General features: G+C 41.0%; 1 protein-coding gene across 1 annotated transcript; it reads left to right on the top strand.

The window, feature by feature from the left end:
* The first annotated feature begins 1,166 nt into the window (after positions 1-1,166).
* Positions 1,167-3,269, top strand: LOC311304004 (uncharacterized protein). Its single transcript, XM_084430812.1, has 2 exons — positions 1,167-1,957; positions 2,139-3,269. The coding sequence occupies exons 1-2, from the start codon at positions 1,421-1,423 to the stop codon at positions 3,006-3,008; spliced, it is 1,407 nt and encodes a 468-aa protein (XP_084286938.1). The 5' UTR covers positions 1,167-1,420; the 3' UTR covers positions 3,009-3,269.
* The last annotated feature ends 9,066 nt before the right edge of the window (positions 3,270-12,335 follow it).

Raw genomic sequence — 12,335 nt, forward strand, 5'->3', positions numbered from 1 at the left:
CGACGGACAACAAGATATAAGTTCTGATAAAAAGAGGAACTTATATTTCTTTTTACATTGATTTAATTCTGCCAAACTTGCAAGCAGATCCTACATCGACGGAGGGACCATCTCAGACGGGCAGAGAAAAAGAACTTAGGAAGGTAGGACAGACTTCAGTCTTTTTTCCCTTTTGATGAGTGAAATTAAAATGTTCTGTTCTATGTGAAAATATAAAATAAGGAATATTAGGAAACGTATCTCTAGTTGTTTTTCTGTTTTGATGATTGAAATTGAAATTTTCCACATCTGTAAAATCTATGAGAAGGATGTTAGAAGTGTGAAATTTTATTAAGTAATTGTTCAAGAGAAAAAAAAAAAAAAAAAAGGGGGAGAGGAAATAATACTGGCTGCACCCAGATTTAAACGGTGTATCCCATTATCCTATGGAGAAGACGAAAGTCAATTAAATTCACCACAACGATATAATTTTTATTTAACAAGATATACATATGTACGGCGACGTATAGGATTGAGATTAAGTGGCCAGATAGAACAAATATTTGAAGAAGATTCTGCAGTGTTAGCTGTCGGGTCCACCAGAGCGTGGTATCAAGCACACCCAGAACCAGAGTTACAAATAGGGCAAACATCCCTATGTTTAATTACCAAGCCAAATTTAAGACCTTATATAGATAGGGCCACAGGAGAATTAGGATTAATTCCTATTGCTACCATTCCAAGATTTCCACAAATTTGGGCTTGGAGATACACATCTGATATATACCCAGTAAATTGAATTTACCAGATTGTTTCCTTTTGTTTCTGCAATTGAAGTATTGCGTTTTATTTGAATTATTTTTGCCAATCTTTCTGCAATTGAAGTATTGCGTTTTTATTTGAATTATTTTTGCCAATCTTTCTGCAATTGAAGAACTTGCTTTTTCTTTGTTTAAACATATTGGTTTATTTGAATTATTTTTGCCAATCTTTCTGCAATTGAAGTATTGCGTTTTTGTTTGAATTATTTTTGCCAATCTTTCTGCAATTGAAGAACTTGCTTTTTCTTTGTTTAAACATATTGGTTTATTTGAATTATTTTTGCCAATCTTTCTGCAATTGAAGTATTGCGTTTTTGTTTGAATTATTTTTGCCAATCTTTCTGCAATTGAAGTATTGCGTTTTTATTTGAATTATTTTTGCCAATCTTTCTGCAATTGAAGTATTGCGTTTTTGTTTGAATTATTTTTGCCAATCTTTCTGCAATTGAAGAACTTGCTTTTTCTTTGTTTACATATTGGTTTTGATTTGAATTGTTTTTGCCAATCTTTCTGCAATTGAAGAACTTGCTTTTTCTTTGTTTACATATTGGTTTTGATTTGAATTGTTTTTGCCAATCTTGCGGCACTAGAAACTGCACTAGAACAATTTTTGCTAGAAAATGGGGAACTGTTGTGATAAAGAAGGAACTGAAAAAACAGACATTCAGGGTCCATTAAAAGAGTTGATCAGAAAGTGGAATTTGAGAGAGGAGCAAATTGTTCAGATCAAATTGTGGTCAAAATTCACAAAGAGACAATTTGCTGATTGTGGGACTTTGAGTGTGTCAATTTTAGGAGAGACACGACGTCTCCTTGAAAATTTGCCCCCAAAGAAACGAAAGAGGATTGACTGGACACTCTTCCGAAGATGGGAACGGGAGGCCGAGACACGATATGAGAGTCAAAAAGAAGGTGAGAAAGCTGCAGATTCTCTGATTGCTTTGCAGACAAAAAAGAGGAAGCAGGAATTGGATGATATTCGGCCGCCGCCCATCCCAAAACCCCCTCCGTACAGCACAGATACTGAACAAAGGGAAGTTCGCCACGCGTTAGGAGATGGAGGCTCTGCAGACCTGCTCCAAGAAAAAGAGGAAGTGGAAACGGTGGACCAGAGTTCGGATGAGGACGAGGGTGAAACAGGGGGCATCTACAAAGAGGTGAGACAATTGTTAGAAGAATCCATGACACCAGAACTAAAAGCACCACTCAAACGAGTGTTTAAAAGTGTCAAAAGAAAAGCAGCTAAAAAAACCACCTCTCCCACACCCAATGAAAACTCGGGCAATCTCTGTGACTGGGGAAAAACCAAAAGAAATTTGTAGTATGCCTATGCTTCAGTTTCCAGGTGCAGACGGGCCTGTGTGGCTAGAACGGCCTTGGGATCTGGAGGAACTACGAAATGTGACGGCTGCCCTTCCAAATCCAGAAAAGGGGGTAGATCGTTTTATAGTCGCAGTAACAAATGTGGATGTGACTTATAAACCCACAGGTCGTGACTGGGCTGCTATTTTTAGTGGAAAAATAGGGCTAAAGTGGACAGAGATCCGAGGGATTGCTCCAGCAGCTGTGTTCAACCCCGCCCTGCAGCGCCTGGATGAAGGAGGAACTGAAACTCAAGAATGGAGGGCTCAGTGGACAGCAATGATTGAAAGGCTGAGACTGGCTTTCCCCATGAAACCTGACTGGGCGGCCATCACGAACACAAAACAAGTGAAAGGTGAGACTGTCACTGCCTATCTTGCACGACTAAAGACTGTTGTTGATGAATGTGCAGGTCTTCCAGAAGGAACTGACAACACTGGGGTTCTGAAACACCATTTCGTGAACGGCCTACTTCCGAACGTTCAAGGGGCTGTGCGACTGACCTGTATTGCATGGGAAGCGCAAAATCTGGAAGTGGTGATGCAACACGCGAAGCATGCTGAACAGAATGATGAAAAGAAGAACACAGACAATGAAAATAAGTTGCAGACTGCCCAGTATATGTTTTACCAATCCCAACCAAATAACCAAATGTCAAGAAACAGAAATCAACCGCAAAGAAATGGAAGGTGGAATCAAGGGCAAGAAAACCTGAATGGCATGATGGGAGATAGGTGCAGAAACTGCGGACAGAGAGGACACTGGGCTAAAGATTGTCCAAACAACTTCCAACAACAACAACAACAACAACAACAACAACAACAACAACAATGTAATCCGCAATAGCAGCAGCTGGCTCTCTGCTATTACCCTCAACAGCAACAACAACAGAGCTATCCGCAGAGAAAGCAGAACTACAGAGAACAGAGTACTTCCTCATTCCACCCGCCCCCACCGACACCGTACCGGACTGCATAGGATGAGGAGAGAGACACTAAAACAGCCACCCAACTAATACAACTGACTCAAGACTCGAAATCGAACCCAATGATGACAATATCAATAAATGGACTTCCAGTTTTATTTCTATTAGATACCGGAGCTATTTTTTCAACTCTCTCAATCAAGACCGCATCCAGGTTTGACAAATTGCCACTTTCTGACCAGACTCGCACAAGGTATGGTTTATCAGGTTTAGCACAAATTGATAAATTATCAATGCCATTAACAGTGATAGATGGAAATAAAACATATACACACCCATTTTTGATTTCTAAAACATGCCCTTTAAATCTATTAGGTAGAGATTTAATGTTTAAATTAGGAATGACAATAGATGTTTCATTAGAAGGAATAATAGTGACACCGAAGAATGGAAATTTTGCTCAAATGTTACCAAATTGGTATTATAACTGGGCTATAAATCCTGTATTTGACCCATATTCAGAGTATGAGTTTTTACCAGCAGACCATAAAAAGCCATCTCATTTCCATTGTACCTCGTGGTTTGTGGGCCCCGAGACAAACAGTGAGTATGAGGAAAAATGGTTTACAGAGCAGCTGGGTGAGAAATTAACTCTTGAATATCTTCTGTCACAACATTTCTCTGCATTTACAGTAAAGCTAACAAACTCTCAATCTATTTTTTTTTCAACAGTTAAAAGTTCAGCCTCATGTCTCAGTGGGAAAAAAAGGGGGAAGTTCTTGGGCGGAAGTAGGAGTATGGCTCACAGAGCAGGTGGAGTCAGGAGGTTGGACTTGGCATGATGAGGGGTATTATCAAAATGATGCAGGGGTAAGAGCATTTCCAACAATGCAGGAAGTAACAGTTCACAGGTTGTGCAGTGAGGAGAGAAAATGTATTCCTGATAAGATTGATAACAATTTAGATTTATTATCAGGAATTCCAGAAACCCTTTGGGCTAAAGATAAATTTGATATTGGACGGATAAAGGATGCAATGCCTCTCGTTATCACACCAATGACTCAACATAGGCCATTTAGGGCTCAATATCCTCTCAGCAAAGAAGCTGTAGAAGGAATTTCAAAAGTTCATGCGGCGTTGGTGGAAAAAGGTGCTATTGTGCCTTGTCAATATTCACCCATAAATTCGCCTATACTTCCTGTTAGGAAGGCCTCAGGCGAATGGCGTTTTGCTCAGGATTTGCGATTGGTGAATGCGGCTATTCGACCGCGGTCTCCAGTTGTTCCAAATCCATCGACAATTTTATCAGAAATACCAAACAAGGCCACCCATTTTACCGTGATCGATTTGGCAAATGCATTCTTTTCAATTCCAGTACATCCAAATAGTCAATATTGGCTGGCGTTTACATTTAAAAAAAAACGCTGGACCTGGACTGTTATGCCACAGGGCTACTCAGAATCTCCGACTGTATTCACAGAAGAACTTTCTAGAAATTTGGAAAGTTTCGTCCCACCAAAGGGGAGTACATTAATTCAATACGTTGATGATTTATTAACCCATTTAAGCCCACCGGCAACTATAGTTGCCGCAATGCATAGTTGTCATTTTCCTTTTGTAAGTATTTTTCTAGATGTTGTCCATGTTTTATTTCTCAATGACATGCAAGCAAACAACCAAATAAAGGATTAAAAAAAAAAAAAAAAGGTATTTATTTTCTTCCCGTCACATGAGGCTGTCAACTTCTCACCTCTTCTTCCGAGAAACATGGCGAAGGCAAACCCTCCCCCAAAAAAGTAATTTTCATTTTACTAACAAGTATTTTTGGTTGACATATATATATCTACATAATCATGAAGGTCTCTAGAATCATCCAAACAAAACAAATCTTACAAGAGATCTATAGTTTTTTGTATACTTAGTTCAAAGTCCAAGCGGCAACTATAGTTGCCGGTGGGCAAATGCCTTGTAAGTACATATAACATGGAGAAATGAGGTATACTGTGTTAATAGGTTAATAAATCAAGGTTATTGTTCTTGATTAGTGCTTTTTTCTTTCATAATATCCTACCTAAAACCCTTTAACTAACATCTCTACTGTCCAGTAGACCTTGATAGGGAATAAATCTGTCAAAAGGAGGAGACTAGAAAGCAATCTTTCCACAGCTCTACTGCCCCACCCCCGTGTCTGCTGTTGCTATTGGGGGATGGGCTGGCCAGTTTTCAAGTGACAGCAGCAGTTTCCAAACTTCAGTCAATCACACAAAAGAAAGAATGAAAGATAAAGAGTTAAAGCATGGAATTAATTGCTGAAGATTATCTTTTTCTCCCTTTTATTATATTATGTCTTGTAAGGGGCAAAATATTGAGGCCCCTTCATCCAGTTTGGATGTGTTTCATTCTAATAAGTCAAGGACCCTAATTTTTTTTATGACTAGTAACTTATGATTCCATTATAATGTTGAAATTCGGACAATTAATGAGTTTACTTTTTACATTATTATATGAAATCACCTATACTACAGTCAGCCATTTAATACAATGGGCCTAAAAAAATGCGTAATTTTCTTTCAGGTATACCTTGGCAGAGCTTTTGGATTTTCTTGATGCAGATAATACCCCTGCAAGTTTTTGTAATGTAACAGTTGTGCCAGAGTCTGAGAAGAAAGCTCATGACACAGATTGTGACAGCGATGGATCTGATGATGAGGTGGCATGCGATTACAAGCGCCTACCATCAAGGTTGCTGAAAGGAGAGGGCTTAATCTCTGATAATGCTTTTCAGCTACCCCTCCTTGACATGGCAGATGTACTTGAATGCCCTGCAGCCTTAGTGAGTGCATCTACAGAGCCAAACATCATCAATGCTGTTGAGGAAAAGGAAAATAGTCCAACAACCCCTGGACCCATGCTAAAGAAAATAAAAAACAAAGAGCGGAAGTTCAAGAAATTTAAGGCAGATACCAAAAAACCAATACAGGCTAAGCGTCATCAACTTCCTCCCTATCAACCCAAGCCAACCAATCCCATCATCACATCAAATGATCCAGCAGACATCTTTCTCACATTCTATCCCAAATCACTACGGGATATCACCCTGGAAATGTCGAATATATATGCATCACAGAAAGGTGCCACCCTCAATCTCACTGATGAAGAGCTTCTAACATTCTATGGCATTCTTTTGACCACTGGGTATAACTCAGTCCCAAGACGACGTCTTCTTTGGTCAGACGACAATGATGTCAACAACAAAAGCATTAAAGATGCCATGCGGAGGAACAGATTTGATGAGATAATGGCTTCCATTCATGTTGTGGATAACATGAAAATCACAGATGACCCTTTCTTCAAGGTGCGTCCCGTGTTTGAGGAGCTGAATAAAGTCAACAAAACCATGACTATTCAGGAATATCTGGCAGTGGATGAGATGATGATTGAGTACTTTGGTAGGCATGGATGCAAACAATTTATCAGGGGGAAGCCCATTCGCTTTGGTTTCAAGATCTGGAGTCTTGCATCCTCATCTGGCTTTGTCTACCAGATGGAGCCATACGCAGGTAGCCACACTCGTCTCGTTGAAACTGGACTGGGTCAGGGTCCAAGTGTGGTTCTTGGCTTGGCAAAGAAAGCTGGAGTGCCACCTGGATGCAAGTTCTATCATGACAACCTATTCACAACACTCACCCTGGTTGATGAGATGACCAAAAGGGGCTACGGCAGCTGTGGCACACTTCGGGAAAATCGTCTTTTTGATATCCCACTGACACCATCAAAGAGCTTCCAGAAGACCTCAAGAGGTAATGCCGAATTCCTTATTGAAGATGGAAAACTGATTGTGAGATGGAATGACAACAGCGTGGTCACTGTTGTGACCAATATGGAGAATAAGTACTCCGATGTCGAAACTCAACGATGGAACAAACAGAAACATGCAATGGATAAAGTGAAACAGCCTACCTGTATAAAGAGCTACAACACACATATGGGAGGTGTTGACCTGCATGACCAATGTGTGAACCGTTACCGGATTGGCATCCGATCAAAGAAGTGGTGGTGGCCATGCTACAGCTGGGCAATCAACAGTGCTATGGTCAACGCCTGGTGTTATTACAGGTACATGGGGGTGTAATGGGAAGTGAGAGGTGAGGCTGCGGGGTGGAAGGATGGGGTCTATATCTTAAGTGGCATGACAAAAACAAAACAAGTATTCATTAAGTATTTATTTAATTCAATACCCACCAATAGAAAATTCATTCATCCATCCATTCATACAGGTCATGTAAAGAGGGAGACAGAGATCTCCTCTCCTTCCAAAGGCTGGTTGCCCAGAGTCTCCTCCAGCGCCATGGGATGAGGCCACAGGGGCATGGAAGAAGGTCAGTGTTGGCTTCTGCAATATGTGAGGCTGCCAGATTTGACAACTTGAACCACTGGCCCCACAACACAGGGAGAAAGTACATGAGGTGTCGAAAATGTGATGGCCGCACTTCCTTTGGATGTGAGAAATGCGGTGTTGCCTTGCATGTTGAGTGCTTCAAGAAATTCCATGAAAACCACTAAGAATCTACCCAGAAGAGAGAGGAGCAGAGGGAGAAGAGAGATAGAAAAAGGGGAGCGGGGAGGACACGTTTGACATAACTTCCCATTCCGAATGTCTTTTGAAAAAAATTGTCTGTATGCACTGTTATTTTTGTTGTTTGGTATTTTGTTATTTGCTTTTGTTTTTTGTTATACGTATAGACGTATTTTTTCTTCATTCTATTTATTTTTATTGCTTTATTTTCATATTTTTTTCATTAACTTTTTTAGATTTTCTATACACAATGCCCTGTTGGGGCAACTTAATGGCTGCACTTTGTTCTGCACTATGTTCCACCACTTTAAGACAAATGTATTTGTTGTTTGTTTTGTTTATCATACAAGATATTATAAGCTAGATTCTTTTTTTGGGTTCGCATCGAATGTTCTTTGACTGTTATACATAATAAATGTGTTTATGAATAATGATTGATCTGTTGAAAGCAGTTATTTTGAGTTAGATGCCAAATGTATTCAAATTTTACATTGAAGGGGTGCATACAACATATTTGCCCACCGGCAACTATAGTTGCCGCACATTCAAACATGATTTTCAAGAAAAGAAAAAAAAATCTGGGGAAAATAAATGCAGAACATGTTCACAGAGGACACTATTAACACAACTATATGCATGAAACCATTTAGAAAAATTTGGGCACAAATGGGTTAATCTGTTCTCCAGACAAAGCCTCCTGTGAATGTGATACACGTGCATTGTTGAATTTCTTGTCACAAAATGGACATAAAGTGTCTAAAAATAAGTTGCAGTTAGTAAAAGAGGAAGTGAGATATCTGGGCCACCTTATCTCAGCAAATGGCCGAGCTTTAGGCCTAGATCGAATTGAGGCGATCCGGAAAATTCCGAAACCAATTACAAAATCACAAATGATGTCATTCCTAGGGGTTACGGGATACTGTAGACCGTGGATTCAAAATTATGCTGAAATCTCAAATCCTCTCCTCGTGGCAGCTCATGAGGTTCAAAAAATGACTGATCCAGTTACCTGGACAGACGAACGTCAAAAAGCTTTTGAAAAACTAAAGTTATCACTTACCACCGCGCCTAGTCTAGGGTTGGCTGACTACGAAAAAGTGTTTGAATTATTCGTATCTGAGAAAAAGGGGTTCATGTCTGCCGTTTTGACGCAGCCTCACGGTGACCGACGACGTCCAGTCGCGTACTATTCGAGACGATTAGACACTGTCGCACAGGGAATGCCACAGTGCCTACGGTCTGTAGCCTCTGCAGTCGAAGCAGTATTGGCATGTTCAGATTTGGTGGCTTTTCACCAACTAACAGTGCATGTTCCCCACGCAGTGCACGCTTTGTTAATGCAGTCAAGAACGGCTCATCTCAGTGCTGCTCGTTCGCTGCATTGGCAGAACGTCCTGCTTACAATGTCAAATGTAACATTAAAAAGGTGCACCATATTGAATCCGTCTACGTTACTACCAATTGAGACAGATGGGGAACCCCATGACTGTACTCAGGTAGTAGAAATAATGACAAGACCGCGGCTTGATTTATTAGACACACCATTATCAAATCCTGAATTAGTTTATTATGTGGATGGATCATGTCTTCGAAATCCACATACGGGATTGCTTTCAAGTGCGTATGCCATTTGCACTAAAAATGAGATTGTTGAGACAGAATGTTTGCCACAGAATCATTCGGCTCAAGCAGCAGAACTTGTAGCACTCGCGCGTGCATGTGAATTGGCTAAGGGTCATTCAGTCACTATATATACCGACTCACGTTATGCATTCGGTGTATGTCATGACCATGGAGCAGTTTGGAAAAATCGAGGTTTCCTCACTGCTAATGGGAAACCGGTGGCACATTCAAAATTGATTGATAAATTGCTTGAGAATTTGTTAATGCCAAAAGAAATTGCTATTTGTAAATGTGCAGCACATATGAAAACCGGTGACGAAGTATCGAAAGGTAACAATTTTGCTGACTCAGTAGCAAAAAACACAGCATTAACAGGAAGTAGACTAACTGACTTTATAGGTTTTGCATCCCTCTCTACCGATGACACCCAGTTACCACCATCATTAAACGAAATTCAGAGATTGGGTACTAACTGGGAGTTAAAAAACTGGTCAAAGAAGGGTGTAAAAGATGACGAAGGTGTCTGGAAAGATGCCAAAACAAACAAACCATTCCTGCCTAAACAGCTGTATCCTAATTTAGCAAATTGGGCTCACGGGTTGGACCATACTTCGAAAGGTTCTATGAATGATCTAATAAGTACATCCTGGATTGCTCCAGGTTTTACATCAGTGGCAGAAAGATTCTGCCAAAATTGCCACATCTGTAAAGCTAATAATGTGGGAAGGCAGAGTAAAAAAGCTATTTACTCTGCCCACCCCACGCCTGATCTTCCTTTTCAGCACCTGCAGATGGACTTTATAGAGCTAACACCATGCCAAGGATATAAATATTGTCTTGTGATTGTTGATATGTTTTCGAAGTGGGTTGAGTGTTTTCCAAGTAGAAAAGCTAACGCTACGGCGGTAGCAAAAGCTCTGATAAGAGAGGTAATTCCCAGATGGGGAGTACCTGAAAGATTGTCTAGTGACAATGGAACTCATTTTGTAAATAAAGTAATAACTGAAATGGCAAAAGGACTTCAAATAAATTTGAGAAAACACTGCTCCTACAGGCCACAATCTGCCGGAGCAGTTGAGAGATCAAACCAGACAATTAAGAACAAATTGTGTAAAGTTATGGCTGAGACTGGAATGACGTGGGTTCAGGCCCTGCCCATTGTCTTGATGGCAATGAGAGCCCGAAAAGGGGCAAGAACAACCCTCAGCCCACATGAAATTCTTACAGGTCGTCCCATGCGAGTAGGAATCGAACCTCCTCCCCAGGAGGGTTTGGCGGGGGTAGACGAACAAATGAGAAAGTATATACTGTCACTAACCAGAACTATTAAAACCATTCATTCACAGGTTAAGGCTGCTTTGCCGGTTCCAGGAACAGAGCAGCAGCACTCTTAAGAACCAGGACAGTGGGTCTGGATCAAGGATCACAGACGCAAGGCGTGGAACAACCCGAGGTGGCTGGGTCCATACGAGATCATTCTAACAACAAATACAGCAATCAAGGTTGCTGAACGTGACGCCTGGATTCACGTATCGCACTGCAAGCCCCACCAACCTACAGCAGCAAGCGGTAAGTAGAGGAAAACAAGCCGTGCTAGTAACGAGCTTCCTCTACCGACGTGGGATAGACCTTGCAACAGCTCGCAAAGAGTTATCAAGGTGAAGATGGAACGATTCAGACGTCTGTGGGGCCAACACGACGAGCAGCGCACCTGGGAGCGAATGTGGTCTGACAGAATGTTTAAATATGGTATATGTGTTACTGTACTCGTAGGTGTGTTGCTTTTGATCATGTTACTGTTTCTGTTTGGATTCTTTCCAGTGAGTGAGAAGGGAAAAGGGAAAAGGGAAATGCTGCCTGTTCATCATGACTACTCATCTGACACCGGAAAAAATCACTATGGGTTAAATCTGTTCTGGAAGTATGCTAACTACATAGCTAAGAAACTTGCACCTAACAAAGATTGTTATGTCTGTGCTCATGCCTCCTTTTCTGCCACATATCCGTATCCTCTGTTGCCAGAGCCAGTTGAGGGTCACAAATTGAAGTGCATTTTATCTTACATAGCCGGACCAGGGTCAGAATGTTCCCGAAAAATCTTCCTTAAGAAATTTCCACCTGAATGTGATAATGAAACTTTCCCGGCACCGATTCTCTCTCTCTCTGAAGAGGGGAAGAAAAAGGTCTGGCCTTTGCCAGAGCAGAAATTTAAAGAGTGTTACAGGTCGAAAAAGGGAAGTAAATTTATGGGGATACTTAAGGGATGTGAAACGATCCATAATGTTAGCTGTTATGATCCCACAGGTAAAAGTGATCACCTTGCAGGAGGAGCTTACTTCCTTCTTGACTATTACTGGTTGTGTGGTCATACTGCATATCCCAGTTTGCCTGCTTCATGGCAAGGTCTCTGTGCATTAGTTCAGCTCAGAGCAAGAATTAGAGTTGGCTATGTGGGGAAGCAGAAAAGAGGAAGAAGGGCCTTGGAGAGAAAAGGGGAAGATACTTGGTGGAGACATGACATTTCTGATATCCCTGAAGAAAGCCTTGTAATTGCCAGAACATCTCAGTTGTGGAAGGCTTTTCTTATCCATAATGCTGTAACTGACTCAATGAACTGGATTAATAGAATCCATTATGAATTATACCGATTTGCAAACGACACTCAATTGGCTTTGGAACTCTTGAAAAGTGAAGTGGGGGCTCTCAGACAAATGACTCTGGAAAACAGAATGGTATTGGATAGAATTCTTGCAGAGGAGGGGGGTGTCTGTGTGAAACTTGGAAAAGAATGTTGTACTTTCATCCCAGCTTATGACGAGGATGGTAGTTCCGTCTCAAAGGTACTGGACGATATGACAAAGGTGCGGAATGATTTGTGGCAGGATGAACAGGCAAAGAACAAAGCAACAGGATGGGGTTTTGATTGGATTGCTAATGCCTTCCACAATGCTTTTGGTAATATCTTCGGACCCATACTTAAGCTCTTGTTACCAGCAATTGCTGCCTTGCTCATGGCAGTAATTATGATTGGATGTTTGATCAAATGTAT

The sequence above is a fragment of the Rutilus rutilus genome, assembly GCF_951802725.1.
Source record: "Rutilus rutilus genome assembly, chromosome: 14".
Lineage (NCBI taxonomy): Eukaryota > Metazoa > Chordata > Actinopteri > Cypriniformes > Leuciscidae > Rutilus > Rutilus rutilus.